The sequence below is a fragment of the Colius striatus genome, chromosome 6 (genome assembly GCF_028858725.1).
Source record: "Colius striatus isolate bColStr4 chromosome 6, bColStr4.1.hap1, whole genome shotgun sequence".
Classification (NCBI taxonomy): domain Eukaryota; kingdom Metazoa; phylum Chordata; class Aves; order Coliiformes; family Coliidae; genus Colius; species Colius striatus.
In genome coordinates this window covers 4,188,538-4,215,102 of record NC_084764.1, presented here as the reverse complement: position 1 = coordinate 4,215,102, position 26,565 = coordinate 4,188,538, and the positions used below count along the sequence as shown (strand labels likewise).

General features: G+C 43.4%; 1 protein-coding gene and 1 long non-coding RNA gene across 2 annotated transcripts in view; one reads left to right on the top strand and one right to left on the bottom strand.

Annotated features, from left to right (window-relative positions):
* The window catches only part of MAP3K9 (mitogen-activated protein kinase kinase kinase 9), a 57,521-nt gene extending 42,260 nt beyond the window's left edge, over positions 1–15,261 (bottom strand). Inside the window, exons 1-2 of the mRNA XM_061997905.1 lie at positions 14,896–15,261; positions 8,810–9,223 (exon numbers count right to left, since the gene is read on the bottom strand). Of these exons, the coding sequence (XP_061853889.1) occupies positions 8,810–9,223; positions 14,896–15,196 (715 nt within the window). The 5' untranslated portion in view covers positions 15,197–15,261. The remainder of the gene's footprint in view (positions 1–8,809; positions 9,224–14,895) is intronic.
* A 710-nt stretch (positions 15,262–15,971) lies between these two features.
* Positions 15,972–25,198, top strand: LOC133625665 (uncharacterized). Its single transcript, XR_009818980.1, has 4 exons — positions 15,972–16,187; positions 18,446–18,633; positions 21,864–22,144; positions 25,090–25,198. It is a non-coding gene; the product is annotated as an uncharacterized LOC133625665 (long non-coding RNA).
* The last annotated feature ends 1,367 nt before the right edge of the window (positions 25,199–26,565 follow it).

Below are 26,565 nucleotides of genomic sequence, written 5' to 3'. Positions count from 1 at the left end.
AGCCAAAAGCTTGCTAGTAAGACTGCAGTTTGCCTAACAAGTCAAAGAAAGACTGTTATTGCCAAGGGGACAAGGGACTGAACCTGCCAAGTCTTCCTTTTTTTAATTATTAACTCCTCTTGGCAGTACACTGGCAAACTGCCTCGAGGGCAGTATCTCAGCTTTTGGGATTTCAAAACCTCACTCCAAAATGAGACTTTATATTGTAGTGGTTTGCCAAAATCTAATTTTCAATTTTAGCTCCACCTTCCATAGTCAGCCTGCACAGCTTTGCTTCACAAGTATCCAGATAATGAGCAATCTGCTCTTGATCCCGCATTCAGAGTACTTAAAGTGATTAACAGAGATCTGCACATGGACTGAGGCCGAGCTTTCTGCATGCAGCCACTACCTTGCCTTCTGTTGAATATTCTGCCTTTCATTTCAGCAGGACTGCATCTTTATTCTAATAGTTGTTTGTGGTGCAGCAGGTTAAGTGTTGCATAAGATCCTGTAGTGCACAGAATTTAAGACTCACTCAAAATTCGGTATCTCAGAAGGAATAACAAAGAATACAAAAACATTGTCTAGACTAATAAGCAAATTCTCTTTAATGACTACTGTGGTGGTTTAACCCTGGTTGGGTGCAACAACATTACCAAAAAGCATATATTTTGGAAGCAAAAGCTTTTCAGTTATTGGATACGCGTGAGGCTTCAGCAAATCCATAAAGCTGGCCAACTGTCCACCTCTATCAACCTAGAGGAGCTGATGGATGTGACAGCACAGCGGTTCTTGGATTTTAAGCCGTGCAGTACAGTTACTGTAAAGAGCTGGGGGAGGGGATAAGAAAGGCCTCCACAGCCACGATATATTTAGAACCGATCCTTTCACCTACCCAAGCTGAAAAACAGTCTTATCACTTCAGTGATCTGGTACAAAACAATCTGAATCTCCTGCAGAATACTCAAGTGAGTTTCCTGGAAAAAAAATGGAGCTGTTCAGCTCTGAGTTCAGACTAAATCCTATCATACTGCTTAGAATTGGAACATTCTTCTGCTCAGGCGTGTACTCTTTGTAATCAGTTAAACGCTCCAAGGAAAAAAATGTAATTACATTTGTAACCCCTGCAGCCCTTCACCAAATCACACCAGTTTGAAAGCCTGCAACAAATCCAGAACAGTGTTAAGCAACAACAACCAAAAAAGGAAGAGCAGATTCTCCTGACGTGCATTAAATGCCACTAAGAAGTTATCCGAAAAGAGGTTTTATCACAAAGTTGGTTCAGTGGCCATTTTTTACTGATGAAACCAAACAACATAACTATAAATCCTTATCCATTGCAATAGTTGTTCTTACTGCAGAACAGTTCTTCTGTTACTATTTCTTCTTCATATCTGGAAAGAGTTCAGGCATGAGGAAGGCTGAATTGACCTCTTCATTACCAGTCACAACCAGACAATGAAGGACCAATAATCTTTGGCAAGCCTTTGGAAGTCAGTCACACCACTCCAACTGAAGCTATTCTAGAATCAGAAAGTAAACATATACCAAGATGCAGCTACTTAAAATCACGTGCTATATGCTGTATTCTTTCCAAGAGCCTAAGGCTTCCCTTGGCTTGTGATGGAATATGCACCATCTTCAAAATGGGATATTGCTTAATTTTAAGGAACCCTCTTGGGTGATGAATCATCACTTCAAAGAGCAAGTCTGTGCTTAACTTCTGATGCTTCAAGGATGAGTTTGTTTGCTTTGGATATGTTCAAACTCCAAAAGGAATTGCTTGACAAGAAAAGCAAAAATGAAAATGAAGTTTATTGACATGGAAGCAACACTACAAAAATGGGGAGCTGAAAAAGTAATCCTGGCTTCCAGGAAATGCCACAACAAGGCTGGTGTCATTTTGACTTGCTCCTTAGAAATACTGGAAAAACACAGGTTGATGTCAGCTCTGTCACAGCTGGTCAGACAGTGAATTTGGGGGAGCAGCACACAGACACCTGAGTGTCTGACTGTATCTGTTCTACAGTTCCACAGTCACAATCTGGATAAAGTGTCACAACTCTTTTCTCAGGAGCATGAAGAGCTCTGCAGAAAAGTAAGTGGCACAAAGACATGAAAAGGGTATCAGCTAGGTTTTAAAAAGTAATGGGCACAATTTCTCTGTTTAAAAAATGAGAGGAATTCTTATCATTCATGTCTATAAGGACTTGTGAAATTGCCTTATTGCTGCTTGGTGTGTGCAGGAGAATACCAAAGTGTTCTGCACACATCAAATGTATCCCCTAAAATCTTTCAATTTTTTACTTGCAATTAACAGTGAAGACATTAATCCATATTCAGCTAAAACAAACTGTTTACAGGAGGTGTATTTTCACTTTGGAACTCTAAGCAATTTACTAAACATACTGAAAATAAGACTGAAACATGAAAGCATCTGTCAAACCTCTCTGAGAGGAAAGCAGTTGCACTAATCTAGACAACCTAAGAAAAAGAAAGAATCAAGGTAAATTGCCACCCTGCTTCTGTGAATTCCTGGTGTCTCAATAGCTTAAAAATCAGCACCACTTTCAGGTATAATTTACATCTTCTGATCTGCTAACACATGAAATTAGAATATTTTTACATTCTATTCAACAAAAAGTTGTAGTATTACTGTCATTGTATCTAGTGACAGGATAAGGGGTGATGGAAAGAAGTTGGGACACAAAACGTTCCATTTAACCACAAGGAAAAACTCCTTCCCTGTTGAGGTGAGGGAGCCCTGGCCCAGGCTGCCCAGGGAGGGTGTGGAGGTTCCTTCTCTGGAGGTTTCCAAACCCATCTGGACATGTTCCTGAGTGACCTGATCTAGGTGGACCCTTGCAGAGGGGCTGGACTAGATGATCTCTAAAGGTCCCTTCCAACCCGTGCCATTCTATGAATTTCATCATCATATTACCACATGCAAAAAAATCATAGTTATTTGGACTTTTAACCACAATACAAATAACCAAGCTATCAGCACAAAAGCTGATGCTCTGGGGAGACAGAGAAAAAAGGAGAGTAACCAGAACTAGGATTTATGCACCATTAGCAATATTGTATAGCATGTCCATAGATTCAGATTATTTCTTTAAGGGTAGAATCTGAAGTCATCTTATATACTATAATATATGTATTTACATACTTATATATACATATATATATATATATAATCTTAAACATACTTAGGAGTAAGAAAGGCTAGACTTCTATTGTATACACTTTTAAAATTAAAAAGAAAACATTAAAAAAAAGAGCTTTAGTGATTTTTGCTCCCTGAATTTAACTGGAGGACAGATGCATAAAATTAATCTCCCAGCTCTCATCATGCTCCCATGTTCATCCTCCCCAAACTCTCACATTTTCAATTGCTTTCCTCTTACAGGGCAAAGGATTGCCCCAGTAAGGCCAGATCAATTTTTCACCAGACCCTGGAAAAGCTCTCCTCTAGGACACTGACAGAGGGAGGAAGAGGTTTATATTAAGCACTTTTCCTCTCTGGGAAAGAACAGCAGAAGAGTGTCAGTTATGAATGGATGGAGATCTGAATACTGCAGTAAGGACTGAGATAATTAATCACATTATCAAGACTGGTATGTAATATTCCTGTTGTCCTCAGGTTGGATTTGAACTAGTTGCAATAAATCCCTGCTTCTAAATTCTGACTATACTTGAAACGAACAAACAAAGTAAAAATGCAAAACCCCAACAAACACAAGAGGAATATTTTAAGTCCTAAGAACAACTGTCTAGAGACCATGTGAAAGTCATCTCTATGAGCATCTTTATGAACAGAAGAAGGCTTAACAACTGCATAAAATAAATATGCAGAGTCTTGAATTCTTTAGAAAGCTAACACTTGCAATCTCAGGATGCCACAAGCATTCCTTCGTGGTCCAAAAAGTAGCAGAGGTAAACACCCTCAAAGAACTAGAAGGAAGAACTACTGACTTAACTGAATCAGAATTGTTAAGAGTTTAGTTTGAGGTCTGTCCTTACCTCTTCCTTTGACCTTGTCCATGTCACCGCTCATTTTCTGCATCACTTTGTGGAACACAAACATGGTGACTTTTATAAAGCACTTTGCTAACTGGCATTAACACTCTCAGCAAAATCTTTCAATGCAGTGCAAATAACAAACATATTTTTCCTGTGTCAGCAAAAAAAAAAATAGAGAAAACATCCTTTTGCTAGTTCTCTGTGCCATTAGTTAACTGGCATTACTCCTAAGGCAACACTGGCATGTATAACACTGACAAACAGAAGCAAACAGGACCAGCTTCATTATTTACAATACTTCACACAGACCAGGAAGATTGCCCTTTTTGATCTTAAGCAATAATGCTTAAGCACCTTCCTCTGGACAGAAATGAGACTGAAATCACAGATAAGACAAAGGGAAGCTCTGAGAGCTGTGCTAAATACAGTGATGTTGACTTCAGTGGACATTCCTAGCTGCTTTTGTTCTATAGCTCAGCATTTAGATTATCATAGAATCATAGAATGGTAGGGACCTTTAGAGATCATCTAGTCCAACTCCCCTGCAGAAACAAGTTCACCCAGATCAGGTCACATAGGAACATATCCAGGTGGGTCCTGAAGACCTCCAAGGAGACTTCACATTGGGAAAGGTCTACTAGAGTTTCTTGTAACAGGCTCAGTGCAGCACCAACATACAGTTGAAGAGGGAAATGTTAGCAATGTCATCAGATGAAGAGAAGTAAAAAAGAAGCCAGAGAGCATTCTAGCAGATTAGTAAAATTAATTTTCCTATGGAATAAACTGAATCTCTCGAATGAAATGGCAAAAAATGATAAATACTTATCTCCTCACCCACAGCAGAACAAAAGAGCTTTCTGGGTTATCTTCTTTCTCTGGTGTTTATTTACAGTTGACACACACGTTGGAAATATCACTGGAACACTCTCCCACTACCAGACTCACTGCCAGTGGAACTGGTGCTTCATGAAAGAATTTTAGGGTCTCTAAAAGTAAATCATAGGTAGGCAATTTGTTCCATAAAGATCTTTATGCACTAACTTCCTGAGAGCATCCCCAAAGCAGTGAAAGAGGCAGGCCTCAGAACCTCCAAGATTCATGATAAAAATCTGACTGAAACACAGTACTTAAAATGTACAAGTCACCTTTCCTATACTCTAAATGTATCAGCATTCAAAGGGAAGTTGTTATAATGAAAAGGAGAAAAAAATGACCAAAATGATGGAACAGAAAAAAAAACCTACCTTTTTGGTTAGGAGAATGAAAACAGACAATTGCTTTGGAGAATGCTTTTTGACAAGGAGAAACTCAAGAAACAAGACACCTCCAGGAGATTATTTGAAGATACCAGAATTTCAGTCCCTATTTAAGATAACTCCCAAATCAATCAAAACCTTTTGTTCCTTACTATGCCATCAGAAATGTTGAGAACTACTTCTGAACATTGTTTTATTACCTATGACTTGAGTCCACAAAGCTGCAATAGTTTAGTTTAGTTTAAAAGGGATTTTTTAAAACAATTCCCTAGGCATACTTAAAAGGGTAATTTCTCAGACTTGTATTAAGGTGCCCACTTGACTTATTTTACTGTTCAACATGTTATTATGACCTTCTTAAGAGGTTCATCATCAAGTACCATCCTTATGCATATCTGCCTAAATATAGGCAGCCATCTGAAAGCAAGACATTCTCTGATTTCTTTTCTATTCTAGTAGAAAATGTTCTTTTAAATAAGGCAACTCTGTTCTTTCCCACTCCCCCATCTTTTTGCCTAACTTCCAAACTAACTAATCCAGATGGGTGGTGCAGGTCCCAGCTGGTGTTCGAAGGCACGATGAGATGTCTGAGAATCCCTACCTATGACAAAACGTAGGCAGTACCAATCAGTAGATCAATACAGCTGATGCTCCCATGACAGCTCTACAGTACTTGTAGATGTTTAGGACATGAAAGAAAGGTGTCTGCTAGGATCTTTTCCAAGTTCTTGCAAGCAGAAGCTGTTCCTTCTCCAGACATACATTACTGCCTATCAGTTGGTGGGTGGTAACTTAATGCAAAGAAAATGCTACAAGCTTGTAATTCTACAGGCACAAAGCTAAGTTCTTGATTATCTAAACACACAGAAAACATAAGCCATATACAAACTGGGATGCAACAACATACTTAGTCCACTAGTCTTCACCTTCGAAAAAGCTTTCCACAGAAAGCAGAGCAAAGCAATTCCCAAAAGGCTTTATTACATATAATGGATTCAACAACAGAGTAACAGGAGTATTCAGGAAAAATATGCCTGGGGCAGTCCAAAGTTGTTTATCTTATTATCTACCTGCATGTATAAGTAATGTGCACTTTTAGGGAAAAAAAAACCAACAAAAACCCACAACCTAATAAACAAACCCAGAAAGCAACAACATTACCTTCCCCCTCACAAAAGCCCCACCACTGTCAGAAACTAATATTTATAATGAATGCTATATACACACAGAAGACAATAGATATTTTCAAATGATTAAAACAGTTGCTTTACTTTCTCTTCCACCACAAAGCACAAAACTAATGCTGTATTGCCAAACTGAAATAAATTGCTGGTGTAATATATCAAGCCCATACCTAAGGTTACTAATTCATCTTCTCCTAAAACAGAATTACAAACAATTTTTCCTTAAAATATCTGAAGTTCTTCCCTTCAGCACCAACTCCTACATCTGTTAAATCTTCCCAAATGTAATATTCCTTTCTGCAGCCTTAGCTGAGCTAGAGTTTCCTATACCCATCACTTTTGTACTAGATCTGACACCATCTTTGGCCAAGATCACCAGGTAAATTCTCTACCTCTTCCCTCAAAACATGGGACATCTTTGAAGCCTTCTACATGCCTTCCCACTCATTCTTCCTCTTCTTCTATGATTGCCTCTTCCCAAATGAGAAATCTACCAATACACATAGCAAAAGCCTCAACTTCTCACTGACAATTTAAGGGGCAGCACAATTATGTACTGCTGATTCACTGTGACAGGAGACATTTACTCTTGCTGCTGACAGTACAGATATTTTCTAGCATCCATATCTGTGTGTAGTTGGTGACACTGTGTACTGGTGTCCCTCCAGTTGGTTCTCTGGTTCATGATATTTCCCTTTTACAACTAGCAGTCTCTCATCTGAATAAAACAGTGAAGTAGTGGGAGCTTTTTATCTTAGAAATAACTTTCACTTCTAGATGTCAAAAATCTTCAGATAGCATTAGGCAATAAAGTCTGAATAGCCAGTTAGCAAAATAAGCAAGTGAACAGGCTCTCAGGTAAGAAGATCCAATACTTAAAGGCAACTATTTCTTATTCACAGATGCAGCCAGCCATTCATTAACCAAGCCAATCAAGCCTACATTTTATAGCATTTGCCAATATACCCACATACACTGTCATCTGTAAGGGAAGGGTTTAGATATTAGGACATGTTTATATACATTAAGATTGCCTTACTCTTAACAAAAAGGGAAACTTTAATAGTGTAAGAATGATATGATAGGAACTAGTTTTAAAGCATTCACAGTTCCTGTTTTCAAATTCACTAATGAAAGTTAATAACATTAAGGTTTTTTTCCCATCACAAACCAACCACAAATTCACTGCCACAAGACTTGAGGCATAGGAACCATTGGGAAGATTGTGCAAGGCCTGGAAATTTACAGCACCACAATGGTTAAAGCTAGTTCTAGTGTATCTATTTAAGATATTAAAATTCCCCATCTGTCAGACCTCTCTGCTAGACGTTACTGCCCCCAAAACAAATGAGAACAAATGCCTGCATCCCAGCCACCCAGTTCACAGCGCTTCTTATTAACCGAGGCTATAAATGAAAGTGAGTTCATACTATTACACCTATCAAAAGCACTGCAGCCAACATGCAGATAGGCATTTGCTCTTGCCATCTAGACACAGACAAGCAGAGAGAAAGGCTAAATGGCTGCATACAGGCATCAGGAAAGGAGATGATCTTTAAAGCACTGCAGCAGTTTGCTCTCACATTCATGCATTTGACTTCAAAGCAATTTTAAGAGTAGGAAAACAAACACACTACAAAAAAACAATACCCAATGCTATTAGTACAACAGAGTAGCTATTCACCGTTATTTCCAGGATTCTAACTACCAAAGTTCAGTTCTCATGCTCTAATGGGACAGGCTGCATCCCACATAAAGCACCACAAACACCAACTGAATTCCTGGGTGTACAGGGGCACACACCGAGTCATTTCATTTACCTGAGTTACCGTTTCTGTCAACATCAGCTCTATGAGGGACAGAGAGAAGATCCAATTCAGCAGGGATGGGTTAAAACTCCCCTAAGAAAATCAGGCTTGCATCTCATCTACCCAGCAAAATCTAGCAAGTAAAATGAAAGCTTGAAAGGATTTGTCTTTCCAAAGGAGCATTTATCCTTCCAGAAAGTGGAAGGAGACTATATATTTTAAGTTCAACAAGACTTTCCAACACACAGGAGTCTTCTGCAAAGCCAATAAGACTGAGACACTGTATTTATCTGAACTACTAGGGAAGCATGCTCCGTTTACAGTTGCTTTTGCATCCAATCATTTAAGTTGCTTCTACAAAGTGAAAGCATTTATATGTTTCCTGTGGTATGTAGCACCATATTGTAGAAAAATAAACCCCTCTGGGATTGAGTTAGAGGATACAGTGGTTCACAAGAAAGGATCATTAAGTTAAGATTATTGCCCTCTTCTCCTTGTGCAATTTCTTTCCAAAACCATATCCCAGCACACTGGCTGTTTGTTGTGTAGCACTTACTGTTGCTGGACTTCAGGTCACGATGGATTATGGGAACAATTGCTTCCTCATGCAGATAGTTCATTCCCCTTGCAATCTGTACTGCCCAGTTCACTAGTATGTCAGGAGGTATCCTTTTACCAGACAACACTCTATTGAGTGATCCTCCACGGGCAAACTCCATGATCAAGCAAAGATTAGGTTCCTTCAAACACACGCCCCTGAGGGCAATGATGTTGGGATGCTTTAACATTGCAAAGAGCTTGGCCTCTTGGCGGACATTCTCAATGGTCTGGCTGATGTCCTCATCAGGGTCATAGCGAGCTGCCTTGACAGCAACCTCATCTCCTATCCATATAGCTCGATACACTTTTCCGAAGCCCCCTATGCCAATGATTTCCTCCAGAAGAAGCTCTGAGAAGTCGATCTCCAGGACTAGGGAAAGAGGAAAAAAAAAAAAAAGATGTAAAACATTTAGCAACTATTCAGCCTGTGCATCAAATGAAGGCCCATGTTGCCCAGTCTCACCCTTACCCTTGGAGAAATAACCAATTTCCACTCCAGAACAATACAAAAGAAAGCAGTAGTCTCTTCTGACAATCTTTACCATGTGGTAAAACAGACTTTGCAGTATCATAAAACCTGCATGAAGTACTCACTGTGAATAAATGATGAATTTGACCTTATGGTGGTAAACGACACACTTAATATTGTTAACACTGACATACTCTTAAGGATAAATCCTCATTTCCTGTCCTCACTGACAGTACAACATTTAAAAAAGCAATAAAAACCATCACATGCTTATCTTTACTGACTTCACTACACACTGCTTAATGTGACATAGCTCAAATTCAACACAAAAGGCATCTGCTTCTGCATTTGTCCCTTCTTTGAATGGCTCTTACTCAACTGCCACTAACAATCTTTTAGTTGCTTCTCAAATCACACTTATTCTTCCACACCTCTACATGCTTTGCAGATTTGTTCCCCACAGAATTGTTAACCAATTCTGGCACTAGTGACGATAGTGTGACAAACAGATGGATCAGACCACATACTAAGTATGCAGAGTTAGCAATAAGAAAAACATTTTTTGATTAATGCATACTGCATTTTTATTACTGAAACTAGATGAAATAACATCATCATTTTTCCACTCCCCTGCATGCACAGCTATACTTCACAGGCTGCCACAGTAACTGGTCGTAGAGTAAAAAAAATCTACAGATGCAGATGTCTTAATTCGGCATATAAATTGCATCTGGAACAAAAGTGGTGTGAAAGCGTATCCTATACAACTGTACACCCAACAGCTTGTACTCACAGATAGTCAAAAGGACCTGTCCAATACTGACTAATGTGGAACAGAAACCCCACATACTGATAATCAAAAACATGCTGACACAGTTGAATTTACAATAGTGGCAGGCCACTGGCAAGATACCATTGATGCTGTTCTGTCTGGTATTTTGGCAGTTACTAATTGCAGTCAAACAAATTGTTAAAAGTCTTAAAAGAAAAAAAAATCAGAATGCAAGGATTTAAGTGGAGAGTCACAAAGACTTTTAATACTTGCCTGCATTTGAAATACCATATCTGACATGGTTTCCCTGCTTTGTCTAGTAAGACGGAAGTTAAGTCACTAATGGACTTCCTTGATGTAGGTATTAATTCAGAGTACTGTATTACGTTACTGGGTTTTAAAGTTATCGATTGTAGTCATAAAACTCTCCACTGTTTTAAAAGGAAATTATGTTGTTGTATAAGGCAAGGAAGCAGGTTAGATTCACCTTAAGTATTTTACTTATTCCAATCAAATGGCTTTCCTAAGTATAAGCCTATAGTACATGATGCTGACACAAAACTGTTTTGAGTTAACACCAACTCTGCTGTCCAAAAGTTGCAGACTTTTTTTTTGACTGAACTCCACCTTCCTCACTCATGATTTCTGAAAAGTCTCAGAAGAACCTACAAGCTAGGAGTTTACTATACATATGGATTATACCATCAACCTTCCTATGTAGTAAAGTCAATATATCAGAATTCTTAGCTAGTGTAATACGGATGCCTGTGTGCTTTTGCCTTTTCCCGAACGGGAAAAAAGATAGAAAACTGGCCAGGAAAGCCTACCAAAAGGAGGAAAGAAAGGCCTTTTCCAGTACAGAACATCAAAACAATGTATTTGCATGTTACTGTGAGTAGATCTTTGGGGTAATGCTCTGAATTACAAGGATTTACACAATAAAGAAGGTTTCACTCCTGCAGTAGCAGCCTTGGTGTTCAAATGCTTGTGAGATACAGAGTACTAGCAAAGGAGTAGACTCTAACCAGAAACGCTGAAAATTTAGAACAAGACTGTAATGACAGTAACTTCAGATATGGGATTACCTTGTCACCGAGAATGCACAAAAGGACCTACTCTGGTATTACTCACTAATCAAAGACCTAAAGGAATCAGATGCCGCATCCCATCACCTTCAGTCAGTAGCATTTCAGCACTGGAGGAACGCTCATACAACCCACCTCCTAGGGACAAGGTCAATTAAAAGACTGAAAATAAACACATACATAAGCCACAAAGCCATATGTGCTGGCCATCCTTCGAAGTCCCAGCACACAACAGGGTGGCATTTATGCGGCGTTCCCGAGGCGCCGGGAGCGCGGCTGCCGCGGCCGGGCTCGGGCGGTGCTGAAGGGACAGCTCCCCCGGCGCCGGGATGGCAGCGCGGCGTGGGCCGGGCGGGACAGCGGGGTGGGCAACGCAGAAAGCAGCACAACTCCTTCTGCGTGCTGCCATAACACACACACACAGACCCCTGAGGGATGCACGAATGAACTAGAGCAAGCTTGGGACATCAACCGGAGATTTATGCTTTAATGTGTTACACCACAAGTTATTTTGCAAGGATAATTTTCTCTGACTTGCAAGTACGACCTCAGCTTTACTTGGAAAACGTGTGTTTTCTTTGATGCAGACTGGCCAGCTCACCCTTGTGGGAAGCTTAATCTTAAGGGGAAAAAAATATCTTTATAAAAGTTTTTAAGGTATTCTGTGAGGAATTCATTTTTTTGCTTTCACAGACTTAGTTACACAGCTACATCAGTGCACCAAATACTTGTGGACAAGGGGTAACGGGAAGAAGCAGGAACACAAAAAGTTCCATTTAACCATAAGACTAAACTATTTTACTGCGAGTGTGACGGAGCGCTGGCCCAGGCTGCCCAGGGACGCTGTGGAGGCTCCTTCTCTGGAGGTTTCCAAACCCACCTGGACACGTTCCTGTGTGACCTGCTCTAGGTGGGACCTGCTTTAGCAGGGGGGTTGGACTGGATGATCTCTAAGGGTCCCTTCCAACTCCTACCATTCTATGATTCTAAACACACTAACCCCTCTTTCAAACTCCAGATTGATTAGCAGGACTGCGGGCAATGTGAACGTTGAACATGCAGGGTTTTTTGCCTTAGAATTTAAGAATTGGAGTGCTATAATCCCTCTGGGGATTCCATAAGGAACAACAGAGCCAGTGGCCATGTTGACAATTCCAAAGCAGTTGCTGTTTAGACAGCATTTATCATACCATACAATTAAAGGTATTTAATTCAGTCTGTAGTGTGTAAGAGCCTGTGGTACAGACAAGGGTCCTTCAAGGCAGCCCGCTCCTGAGAGCCTCAAAAGGCTACTTACTCCTATCCTCACTGAGACGGGAATCAAGCACGCTACAATGATAACTGAAAGACAGCGTGCAATTACTAGCTACACCGTTTCAGCTCTCAGTGGAAGCAGAAATGCTATGTGTTGCAGTCCAAAATCTTCACGAAAAATGAAGGTAAACTTTAGCAAAGCAGCTAAAAATAGCTGCTGTGTTGAGGTGCACGTCTGGAATAGCACCTTGCGATACTCCCACAAAACTTCAGTCCTTCACAGTCCAATCTGTTAACAGTTGACTGGCACTCTAAACAGCTATCAAACAAACATCACCAGCTCTACCAGCTCTATTTAAACATAAGCAAAAACTATTTTAGTGTGAGGGAGCACTGGAACAGGCTGCCCAGGGAGGGTGTGGAGGCTCCTTCTCTGGAGGTCTTCAAAACCTGTCACACACGTTCCTGTGCGACCTGATCTAGGTCTACTTCTGCAGGGGAGTTGAACTGGATGATCTCTAAAGGTCCCTTCCAGTCCCTACCATTCTATGATTCTACAAGTGGGTTATCATTCCTTGTAAAGGGATTTCTAAAATTAAACTTGAAAACCCAATTCAGCAATGATTAACTTTATCTCCTTTCCAAATTGCACTGACTCTTTAAAAAGAAACACACTCCTCTAGCATATTAAGCAGTTATTGGAAGGCATTAAAATTCTACTCTGTCAGAACATATGGTTGATAGCTTGAGTGAACAAAAGCAGTGTAGTCCTGTTGGGGCACCAGAAAAGCAAGACAAGGATAAAGAGGGAAGATGCAACTCCACAACTATTCCAGAACTATCAAACCATAGACAGTTCAGTAATGCAGGAACATCCACGGTTACAAAGCCTGAACTGGAGCAGTCAAACAGGAAGGGACCTGAGGTTTCAAGAAGTTCTGTAAAAATATGGTCCTCCTAACTCTGAAAAGCAAAAATCTAGTCACCATTCATAGTGTTTTTCTGCATGTGGGGAAGAAAAACCATATCCTTATTGTTCCAGCATGAAAGAAATCACCACCACTGCCCAACCTGGTCCCTTCATAACCCCAAGGGCAAGACTAAGAATCACTGAGTTTTACCCTAAATGCTTTCAGGCAAAACACAGAAGAAGAAAAAAAGCTATTAACTGTATTCCTTGGAGATATGTCCTAGATAGGACAAAGCATCTTTTTACTCCTTTTACTTTCTAGAACAGCCTATTAGCCTGAAGAGTTCTCCCTACTCCTCCAAAAAAAAGGTTTATTTTTGCCTGAATTGTCAACAGTGACAGATAAACAGGATCTAGAAACAGTCACTCCACACAGTTTCTCTTTATACAATTGTACATAGTAGGTAAAAAAAAAGTGTTGAGATTAAATGGTCCTATTCTCTGGTTCCAACAAAGGCTTCACAACTGCACTGAAGTTCACAGAAACCAACCAAGCCCTTGGTGCTTTCAGCATCACAACTTAGACAAGCAACTCTCAAGGAGACCCAGAGATCCAAACTCTGATAAAACTCATTCACAAGTACTTTAGAACTGAATTTCTGAAGGCAAAGGGCTAAAGAGGCACCTGGTAACACATGTCAACCTAGGAATTTCTGCATCAGAAATAATAAGCTTTTGGTTAGGAGAAAGGTAGCGAGTATTAGTAGTGAATCAACACTGCAGAAAGCAACTGCTCCTATCCAGCAATCTGTCCTTGAGAATATTCTTAGAGAGCAGGTCACTAGAGCCCTCAGGGACCTTATCAATGCTCAGCCAGAGAGATAGAGCCGTTTGGTGAAAATTGATCAGCCCCTGAAAACACGGGACTTAACAATAGGCAACTGCTGCTGGCGTCAGTGACAGGCTGACAGGCCGGGCTCTGTGCGGCCTCCCTGGTGAGGAGCACTGACCTGGGACACGGAAGGGCACTGGAGCAGCAGGAATGAGGCTGCGGGTGGGAGAGGGAACAGACCGGCGAACCGGGTCTGGCCCAGCCGAGCAGAGCCGCCGGTCTGGGACAGCCCCAGGGCGTGAGGGGCCGGGCCGCCGCGGCCTCCTCCGCTCCCGTGCCAAAGGCCATGGCGGACCCTACTCGCTCCTGCCCTCTCGGCTGCTGGCGGGGCCCTGTGGCCTCCCACGGCCGCTGCTCACCGGGCTGGGCCTTCCCCCGCCGCGGCGACCCCAGATCCCGTCAGGGCCAAAGAAAGGGCCGGCCGGCCGCGGTCTCCCTCCGCGCCGGCGGCGGTCCCGCCTCCCCTCAGGGACCTCAGGAGGCCGGGCCGCGGCTCCCCCTCAGCCCATCCCATCGCGTCAGCCTCAGCTGCCGCCAGACCGGACCGGCCGTCCGCCTGCAGGGGCACAGGAGGGCCGGGACCGGGCCTCTCGCTCTCCCTCCCCGGCTCCCTCCCGCCAGGCGGTGGCGTGGGGCCGCGCCGAGTCCGGGCCGCCTTACGCTGTATGGCGGGGGGCGGCGGATAGCGGGCCCGCAGCTCTGGGCCGCCCCCCTGCACTCCGCTGCTCACGTAGTTGCTGGGGAAGATGCCGACGCGCTGGTCGATCTGGCCCGTCCACCAGCCCTCGTCTCCGGACACGTGCGAATCCCGGGACAGCACCTGCACCACGTCCCCGGGCCGCAGGCTCAGCTCGTCCTCGCCGCACGCCTCGTACTCGAAGACGGCGGTCCAGATCGCTCCGCCGCCCGGCGGCTCCCCGCCTCCCGCGCCCTCCTGGCTGAGCTCTGCGAGGGACTCCATGGCGAGGCTGCTCCATAGGAGGAGGCGCCCGCGGTAGCCGGGCGCTGCGGGGGGCGGCGGGGCCGGTACCGCCGCCTATTGTTCATACGGCCCGGCGCCTGCCGGCAGCAGGTGCCGCCGCCGGGGGCGCGGGGGGGGGGGAAGCGGCCGGCGCGGGGCCGCCTCAGCCCAGCGCGGGAAGAGGCGAGGGCAGGCAGAGCGTACCGCCGAGCCGCCGCCGCATCTCCCCCCTCCTCCCCCGCGCCCGCCTCCGCCTGCCGCCGCGACCGCGCATCCCGGAGCCACCTGACTCTCTGGCAGCTTCGGCGGCCGGAGGGGAGGGGAGGCGAGGCTCCGCCCCCTCGCCGCCATTGGTCGCCGCTACCGCCAGTCAGCGCCGCCCTCACCTGATTGAGGGCCCGCGCCCTCCTGGCCCCGCCCAGCCCGCGGCCCCGGAGTCCCGCACTTACCGCTGTGCCCCCCAATTGGCCCCCGCCTCGTCAGCTTTCGCTTCCCATTGGGCCGCGCGGCGCTCGTCAGCCAGCGCCGCAAGCCCCGCCTCCGCCGCCGCTTCCCATTGGCTGCGGGAGGGGCATGACACGGCACAGGGGCGAGCTCCGCTCAGGGGGCGGCGCTTCGGCCGCGCCGCCAGTGGCGGGAAGGGCGCCGCCTGGCGCTCTGAGGGGGCGCCTCGGGGCCGGGCCTGTTGCTGCGGGAGCGCTGCTGCTCTCGCCTCATCGTCAACGGCCCGTGGCGCGGGACGCCGTGCCCCTGCTCCCGGGGTTCTTCACGGGCCTCCCGAGGGGTGCCGAGCCGGGTTCCCTGTGGGCGCCGGTGGTTGGAGGGCAGGGTGATGGCTGTGTGTGGCCTGAGCTGCTTTCTGCGCTCCCTGGGCCTCTGACCCGCTGCCAGGCGCCCCGCCGTCACCGAATCACGGAACCGAAGCTCATCCATTGCAACCCCCCTGCCAGAGCAGCACCACCTAGAGTAGGTCACACAGCAACTCATCCAGGTGAGTTTTGAATGTCTCCAGAGAAGGAGACTCCACAAGGCATCTGGGCAGCCCCTGACAGTGCTCCCTCACACTAAATAAATTCTTCCTTGTGTTTCTTTGGAACCTCTTCTGTTGCAGCTTGTACCCATTGCCCCCTGTCCTATCACTGAGCACAGCCTGGCTCCATCCTCCTAACACCCACCCTTTATGTATCTGTAAACATTAATGAGGTCACCCCTCAGTCTCCTCCAAGCTGAAGAGCCCCAGCTCCCTCAGCCTTTCATCACAAGGGAGATGCTCCACTCCATCACCTTTGTGGCCCTGTGCTAAACACTCTCAAGCAGCTCCCTAGGCTCCTTGAGGGACTGTCACAGCTCTGGTGTAGTCACCTGAACAGTGCCTTGGGCCAGAAACTGCTTCTAAGCAGGGCCCAGGGAAGTCTTTGTTTTCATATTCTTCCATGTCCAGTCTATACTTGAGCACGGGCGTGATGTGATTTAAGTACAAGGTTGATGTGGGTGTATCCCTGCTGAATGCCTTTGTTAAAAATTAAACAGTATTTGTTTCTCACTGTTGCAACTGATATATAGCTGCTTAGCCCTGAAAAGACAGATGCATTTACCCTGCTACCAACATTTTTAGAGCTTGAGAAGATCGCAGTTCTTGTGAACAGAATCTGCTTGGTGGTTTTCTTTCCGTTTCACGTTGGTATTCTTTAAAATCCTTCTTTGATTTTCAGTGCTAAAACTGGCAATGAAAAGTCTCTGCTCCTGCTTCATCATAACAAATCCCACTGATGCTGAATGAGAATCCCAGGTACCCTGACAATGTCTTCCCACTTAACTAAAATCTTAGGCTTGATTTTTTACTAGCATTTTGTAAATAGAGTTACACAATTCTTATCTGCAAGATGAAGGTTGTCAGCCCCTGTGCCAGGCTGCTCAGGGAGCTGGGGGAGTGCCCATCCCTGCAGGGATCCCAGAGCCGTGGAGCTGAGGTGCTGAGGGCCGTGGGTTAGTGATGGGCTTGGCAGGGTGAGGGGAAGGGTTGGACTCCATGATCTTAAAGATCTTTTCCAACCAAAATGATTTGATGATTCTATGAAACATAGTAAGAACTATTGCAGAGAATCCTGCAGGGAACTGAAATATTTCTAGTTCCTTTATTTATTTATTTTCCCACAAACATCACAGCCCTCATTTCTGACAGAAACCAAAAATGCATTGCCTAGAAAGAGATGGCATGTTAATATCTTTATTTTACAAATAAAGAGCAAAATATATCTATCAGGTCAAAACTAACATTTCAGCACGACACATACAAGACTCAGACATGCTGCAGCACTGGTTTTCAACTGCACTTGTCTAAGAAATGGGCTTGATATTTTCTCCTGTATCTCCATCTCCTCTTGCCAGTGAGGGCTGAGCTGAGGATGCTTCCTCTCCACTCTTGTTACTCAAGGGTGTGTTTTTGCAATCAACATAAGCTTATGCAATATTAGTCCCACTTTCCTGCCCCTTGTCACCTGCTTGACCCGCTTTCCTGATCGCAGCGCTAGTGACCGAGTGGCTGTAGAGTCATTTCAGCTCATTTCTCTAACTGAAAGCCAAGCTGCCAAGTAAAAGCAGATAGTGTTCAAGCAGCTTTTTAGGTTGATCTCACTTGTATTAGGGCTGTATGGACAGCTATTAAAACCAGCACAACATGAGGAAGCGGGACACATGGAAGGGATGGCTGACCCTGGCTCTTTTTGCAACATGTCTTGATCATGGAGCTGAGAGGCAGCAAATAGTTGTATTTGTCGGTTCTGGTGTTCCAGTAACAGATGACTGAGATGGAATCTGATAGAAGTCCATATTTAAAACAGCTTCAGTTGTGTGCATTACTTTTCTTTAGTTCACACGGTGGGGAATGACTCTGCTTTAAGTGAATATTGTGCTTTAAAAGTTGTCATATAAAAATCTGAGCAGGGAGTCAGAAAATAGAGGCCTCCTGTCTTTCAGCTGTTTGACACTTACTCCAATCACTTGTATAGAACATTACGTTTAAAGTAGAGAGCTGTATTACCGATGGGGAAAACTACAAGAGGAGGAAAATTACTTCTGCTATGGTGACCTGCTGAGGCAGAGCCCTGCCATCTTGTGGAACGCCTTGATATTGAAGCTGACACAGTCAGCTTTGCTCCTCAAACACATCTTGCCTTTTTTTTTCCCCCTTACCCCTTGTTTTTGTTTTGATTGTGTTTTTTTTTACCGATGATGTGTTTATTTCTACAGATACCTTGTGACTGGCTTGGGAAGCCCAGAGCAGACAGCGCCTGGACCTGAGAGAGCATCCAGAGAAATGCTTTGAAGAGCCATGAGAGGATTTTCTTGCTCTCACAGACTTTTACCAGCTGTGTCAGAGACTGGTTGCTGAACAAAAAAGATTTGGCCAGGTTGGGAAGGCTGTTCTTAGGATCAAGGTCAGTAGAAGAGTCAGTAAATGTTGAGTTTATATTTCAGTAACTGGGAAGAGGCAGAAGAAAAGAATGTTTAAAGACTGCATGCAGTCTGTGGAAGATGACATTTTAGTGTTTGCAAGATACAGAAAGATCTTTGAAATGGTACCTGCCTTTCTGGTGAACATATAACCTAAATGCTACACTGGAGCTTTTGATCTTATGCATTTCCTAATGAGACTGTGTCTGTGCCCATTGTTCAGCAGACCTGAATAATAGGAATTCACTTCTAGGTACTAGAAAACCCTTTCTGAAAGCCTGGAGCAAAATACACATTCAGTGCTTCTCAAAGTTTGGATATAGGTTTTGTTATAACCTGTTGAAAAAGGAGAGTCTAATTTGCAAAACGCAGATGGTACTCTGAATGTAGTTCAGGCTTCCTTCAACTGTGAACTTTGGGCCAAAGATTTTAATTCAGGCTCATTTTTTCATCAACATTTAAAAACCTCCAACAGAATATTAGAAGATAAACAAAAAGGCCAGTCTGTCCCCAGCCCCTGATTTAAGAAGCTATGGAAAGTACTCTGCAACTTCATTATTTGTATAAATTTAGAATGACAGTCTCAGATTTTGCCCTGTCTTTTCTAGACCTTTGTGCACATTACTAAACTAGTCCTCTCCCTTTCCATGGATGCTTTTTCTCACCCTTCTCTGGGCTTAGCAGCCCTGTAACAACATGTTACCACTGTGCCAGTCCATCATTATAATCTACTCTGGACATCAGAATGTTGGCACTCGTCTCTGTGCTCTTGGAGGGGAAGAAAATATAATGCTACCAAAAAAAAAAAGAAAAGGAAGAGGAATGTCCAGAAAGGCAAAATCTTGCAGCACAGTTCAGCCACAGCACAGGACTAGAAACCCACTGTAGCTACTAAGAGAGCACATCTCTACCAGCAGAGAAAGCAAGTATAAAAGATTAAGGAGATGCTACATTTGCTTAGTGCAGCTCCCTCCTTTTACATCCCACTGTAATTTACCTTGCATCTTAAATTAACCCAGCACTATCACTCTCTTTTGGCTCATAAATTCCAGAGGATACAGCTCAGCTGTGTTCCATGGTTATACCCACAGATAGAACCACATACACCATTCTGGAGATGGATCTCATACCAGTAGACAGATTTGTTTGCTCAATTGCTGATGATCTCTCCTCCAACAATGGAAGCTTTACTTGACAAATGGATTCTTCTGTCATTATAAATTGTCTCTCTGCATAGCTTTAAAGATGGACTGTATTTTTTTCCCCACTTTAGAACAGTGCCAACAACACTTTAGTGGAGGTTTGTTCTGCACGCAGGGGAGAGAGGTAAGCCACAGGCAACAGAAGTTTTATGAACTGTGCTAGCTGAGAGGCAGGCTGTGAATCTGGGTCTTTAGCATCTGAATCGGTAAAAGAGAGAGCTCTACTCTGCTTCATAAAATATATATGCTAATCTCCCAGATGGCTATATCCTCTTTCTCCATGGAACAGATGACCTGGAAAATAAAAGAAGACTAAAAACACTGGAGAGTGGAAATTCTGGGCCAAAATCTGGGAGCTTCCAATAGTTTTTACAGACAGGCTTGGCTTTTAAATTTAGTTTGAATTTCTTTTCATAATAAATCTATCAATGATCACATGACTATTATTGCAGGTCACACTATCATTTCACATATGACAAAGCAGTCATACATTTATCAGCATTCCTATAAAAGAAATAAAACAAAGGAAGAATGTGAAATGAGGCTTCTGCCTACACTAAAAGATACACTGCTAAAAGAAATAATGTTTAACTTTGGCTTGGTAATGGCTGCCATTCTGGGTCTTATCTTGATCCAAGCCACATTTATAGCTCTCATTTAATTTGTCATAGGTTGAGCTGCTGCTCCTGTAGAGGAGCACCAGAATGACACTGCCACACTTGCAACATTGTGCCACGGCTTTGGAAGCCTGAAGAACAAAAACTCAACTTATTTGAATGGAAGAACTAAGATTAGCAGCGTGCAAATGCTCCCACTGGAGTCAAGCAAAGACTACAGCAAATCTTTTGGGTTTCTGAAACCTTTATAGGTGCTGGTGGCCTTGATCTTCCTCTTTATGTTTTGTGTGAAATATGAAGCAGCAGCACAGAATCCTTCAGTGCCACAGCCAGCATATGGTGCAGCATTCACTCAGAGTGTTCTGCGCTGCCTTCTGCCTGAGGAGCCATCAAGCATCCCTCGTTTGTGAAGGCAATGAGGTTTTGTTTGGAAACAACAAAAACAAGATGGAAACCGAGATATTAGCTAGTCCGTGGTTTTGAGTAGGTTTTAAGTTTGCTAAACAAAGCCTTTGGGCCAGTTTTCAGATCACTGAAGCCACTTTTGAATAGCTTCAGAAACACAACACAAAAACAATCCCACATTTGAAGTCAAACCATAGGAGACGGATGCAGACTCGATTCCTACAACACACAGAGACATACAACATCTGTTAGGTACCAGCACTCATGTCCAAATCATAGCTTTATGCCCAAATCATAGCTCTGCTAAATGTGTCTTTACAAAGTTACAGATGTAAACCAGATAGCCTTTTCATTTGGAGTAAAAGAATCCTTTTGCAGATTGAGGCTGATGCTTTTTTTCTCTAATTTGCATTTAGTAAATCAACTTCCTATTCAGCATAATAAACCTCAATCTAAAATAAGATCAACTAGGTCAGTGCAGTGGTAATTGTTTTTTTCCATGTTGTCTTGAGGGAACAGGCAGCATTTGCCTGCTGTCTCCTTTTATTTGCAATCACAGTTTAAATCCTTATCAGAATTAGAGGAGCCTCTTTAAAAGAAATGTAGGACTCCCTGCTGGAAAATTTTCTGTCTTTCTTTTCCCATGTAGCCTCTCCTCTATGACTGGTGACTAAGCTCAAATATGATATTGTAGTCATTTGGTATTTCATAAGGCAACTGGAAGGTGATTTCCCTGTACTTACATGGAAATGAACCTAACTCTGGTTTGGTCTTTTGGTTAAGCGTGGGCAGAGAGAGACATCATGTTTTTCTTGTGATGCCATCTCTCAGCACTAGCAGCACCAGACCCACAGGCAGCCAGGGACATCAACCTATTGAGCAGGGATTTCATGTTACACTGTTGCATCCATCTCAGGGGATCTGCCATTACACTCCAGAATTCATCTGCATTGTGTATTTACTTGGGTTTTTTCTTTCCTTAATTGACAGGCTTCATTGGTGGGCTCTGGTCCTGCACCCTGTCAAGGCACCATACAGTTCACTGTACAGCTGAAGATTTTGTAGAATGAAGGAAGCATGATTACAGATTGAGCCCACACAGATCAATCCCTGGCTACAGCCTGGTGAGTGACTTTGACTCTAATTGCCACCTGAGTAGTTTTCAAAAGATGGCATCAAACATAACGAACTTCTGAAGGATCCATGTCCCCTTCTTTCTCATGGTGTGGGTATTCTCTCTCCAAATTACACTGCTGAAAGGACCTGCAAAGGTAAGGTTTGTTAGTGCATGAATGATGGGCTTTCTGCACATATATATTTCTTAAACATTAAGTCTTCAAGCTCCACTGCTGGCAGAATCTGAAATTTTGTGTCACTGGGAAGTGGAAAGTCTCAGCTTTGATCCCAAAATGTCTCAGGTAAGACTCTACCTACAATGCTTAGGAAAAAGACAAGTAATAACCAGATCTCTCTTGAAGCCAGTTCTGATTCTTGTATTTAAAATGGGTAAAATACTTGGCTTTACAGGAAGAGAGGATTTGAAAAACACGGTCACAATGGAAGGTTTTGCAATGATCAGATTTGTTTAATGTCTATTTTTGTGTTAACTTGGCTCAAGCTATCAGGGAATGGGGTATAGAATGAGCTACATCATTCACACACAGCTTCAATGCTGGTTAAGCTCTCACCTCAAAATCATGTCACTTCAACTACTCCACAACAGTATCTATTCTCATGGGACTCCATGGTGCTCTTATGAGAGTTTAAAAGGACCAAAGCCTGCAGCACAAGCAAGCACCTCTCTGGGACTGCAGACAGGTGCCTAGTGAGGCTGAAACACTCCACAGAACCCACCAATTTTGAACAAGATTTAGGAAAACCTAGCATGTGATTTGCCTATGTCCTTCTCAATGCAGATGTAAAATATGTCACGGTGAGACTACTTTGATGGCTACAAAAAGTTCATTTTCCCATTTTCATACAGTTATCTCATCCTTTCTAGCATAGCTGTTCCACTGCCAGCAAAGAAACACACTTCATTTCTCTGCAGTTTTAGTGCATGAGTTGTTTTGCCTGCTTAGCCCCAGTGGAAGGTGTCCATCCTTAAACTGGCAATACTTGAGCCACAATTTCTTTACATGGCTAACACAAAGGAAAGGTTGACAAACTCCAGAGCTGTCTGAGAGGCAGGTCTCAGTATGGATGTGCCAGGGGAATGTCACTCGTGTGGAGGAGCTGCAGTGTCAGCCTGTGACAGTCCCTCTTCTCAAACCCACTCTTCAAAGCAAAAGGTGACATTTACAATAACCTTCCAACACTTACTTTTGGTCATTCTTAGCAGTGTAGAACTGAGAGCACATCACCAGCAGGAGCCATAACTAATCAGCACCGATATTCTCATCGGTCTCAATTAACACAGCAGAAGGATGAAACCTTTGGCCTGAGGAAGGAAAAAAAACCCCAAACCCCGCCTCCCTAAAACGGGTGTCAGTGAAGCCGCGGGGAGCGGGGAGGCAACGCTCATCCCTCCCTTCACTGGCACCGCCTCTAGCAGCAGCTTATTTTTCCATTCTGTGGTTAACAATGAAGAAATTCTCACCAGGGATATTTTTGGTCCTGCTGGAGCCGAACGCTGTTTCCTCAGGGCTCAAAGCTCATTGTTTTTATTCGCCTAGATGAAACAATTGTAGTCTACTAGCTACTTTTTTTTTCTGCCCTTTCCCCCTCAGTTCCTCAAACCATTATTGCCTTTTCCTGTTCCCCTTGAGAAAATGGACCTCTGATTCCCTGCCAGGTCACATTACTGAATTCCCTGCCCATTTCAGGGTGAAATCACTAAGGCAGGCGCTTTTACTGAAAGGGGGGGGGGAAATCACAGAAAGAATGTGGAAGAAAACCTTACTCTGGAAAAAAAGCAAGTTGTGTAATAGTGAAGGAATGAGGTAGCATGAGTCATCCTGCTTATGAGTACTTCATCTGTTCTCACCCATCCAGGAGGGAGTTTGCCAGGCCTCCTTTGCATCCCACAGCCAGTAAGCCCAGCCAGGGGTATAGTACCAAAAATAGAACCATATCTAGTCATCTCCTAGCATATACAAGAAATGATCTCACAGTTGCCCTCAGAAGGATAAACTCACTTTACCTGCATTTTATTACAAGTGACAGGACTGAACCTTGCCTAATCTAGGACCACAAGCAGTTTTGGAAGACTCAGGTCTACAGGCCCCCCTAAACACTCAGTTCCTCATTGGAAGACCCATCTGATGGTCCATGCTTCATACTGTTGCTTTATTTGTCCTCCAACTTTCCCCTCAGAACAACTTTTATCCTCTGAAACTGTAGCTGATGTCAGTTCTTTCCTATTTGCCCTCCAGTTAACCCTTTTTAGTCTTCTATGGGACTTAACGTGTGCCATTATAAAACCTGAGGGTGCTGTAAGGGAGAAAAAAAGAAACCCATGTGTTTTGGTCTTTTTCTTAAAAACTGTTTGGTAGAGTGAAGCAGGTCAATTAATTGACATTTAAAGTTTGAAGTAATCTTAATTCCAAAGTAAGTGCAGATGCACATCTAGGACTCCAGTCGTTTTCCTCAGCTCTGCGACCAACCGATTCAGCGAACATGACAGTTTCCAGAGGACTTGTACCCACTGAGACTGATTAAGCACACTTCTGCCCTTATTTTGGACAGAGAGTGTTAGAAAGAAAGATGGATCACAAAGGCAATGGCTGTTAGTATCTTTTTGGTAGGAAGAAGGTGTTCTTACAGAGCCTTCAGTAGTGAAATCTCTGTTTTTCCTGTAGACTACACAAGGCCGCACACGCTGCTTGTGCAGCCACCTCCTACTGAATTTCCTTGAAGGTCACTCTAGCTAATCGAGTTTGATGGTCTTTCTGGAGATATCAGTCTCACTCCTACTAAACAGTTTTAGCCTGGAGCTGTTGTTCTTCTATCACTCCATTAAACCTAGTCCCTCGTAATATCTGTGTTGTATTTATGAGCAAATCTGACAATTTAAGCACTTGTCTCAAAGTTTATCAGATGATGAGGTTCATAGAACCAGGAGATGCAATTAGCTAGACAGAAGCTCCCACCAGGCCTGTCAATCACATAGCAGTTGTTTTGAGAAAGTATGTGTTGTTTAGAGCTGTTGTAAGGAATAAGACAGAAGGAAGGCTGGATTATTATAAGCTCTGAAATATTTATTTGTAACACCCAGGTCCTACAGACATTGTGGGTTAAAAAACCCAGAGAAGCTATGTGCAGTTTTCCTGATGCCAGAAGATAGTTGGAAATAAAGATACTTTCCAACATATAGCTTGCAAAACGATGCCTGAAGCTTTAGCTTAGATCTCTCTTTTGTCTTGTTTAAATTTAAAATACTGTCTTTGTTTTCCATCATGTGTCATCTCAAGGTTTACAAGAAAGCATTTGTGCTACCAACATAACTGCAAAGAAGCAGTGTGTACCAGAAAATAAAAATCCAGTCCAAGAGTCAAAATACTTTGGCCACCTGTGCTTAATTCTGCTGTTACCACAGCAAGACTGTTTTTCAGATGATTTGTGTAACTCTCAGTATTGAATTAAATCTTGGAAGTACATTTTCTACTGCAAAATAGCTTTTTGTGGTGAAAACACTGTTTGCAACAAAACCTCCTCTTTTCATGTCGTGTCACATGCTGAAACAATGGCAAAAGAAGATAAATCACTCCAAATTTCATTTGAACTGCTGCAAACTTTGGAATAGGTTCACTGGTTTCTGTAATGTTTTGTACATGGTGTGTAACAGCCATAGGCTCGTACTTTACAGATTTCTGATGAAACCTTCCCTGGCATTTCTGGGTTCTATAAGCAGCATGAAGTAGGTTATAAATCTCTCCAGAAGGCTTGCTTACTCCACCCTTCCTTTATTTTAAAGTCATTTTTTGGGTTTTTTTTGCCTTTAGAGTTATTTTTAACGTTAGATAATTTGCATTGTTTTTCTCCATAAAGTCTTTCCAAGCTGTTTTACAGACATCATTGTTCTGAGAAGGCCTAGGAAAGGTGAAAGCTATGTTTCTCCAGTCAGAAATATATGACTATCATCAGCATCATAGACCTAATTGATTAGCTCTCTAACAGTTTTCTCCCTATTCACTTTCACCAAAGATTTCCCCAGGGGGTGAATTTATCTTTCCATGCAGTGAACTGGTAAAGAACACACCAATGAAATAAATAAGCTAATGCTATTAATATGGGCAGTGCTCTGGAGCCAGACCTGCAGCCAAGAACCTGCCAGCTGCACAAGTAGTCTTGGGAAACCCAGATGTCTCTGGGTGCCTGAAGATCCCTAAGGATCTGCCATGAGGGCTTCACAGGCTGCTCCACGATGGGCAAAACCCCTTGCTGCTGAGCAAAAGATCAGGAAGAAACTCTGCAGAGAGCTGCTCATAGATCCACCCTCTCAGAGTGTGTCCTGTGAATTTTGCCACAGAAGGGATGGACCAACAAGCAGCATTTATAGAAAAACCTTCAGGCTGGCCGAGAGTTGGAACAAGTCTGCCTGCAGTTCTCTCAGCTGTGAACTCCACTGCCACTATTCTGTGTCAGTATCTGCTCTTGATACAAAGTGAGGAGCAATCTCATGTGATAAATAAATATAGAGCAACGAATAGCCTTCGTTTCATCCCAGTGCCAAGTGTTCTCTGAACCAAGA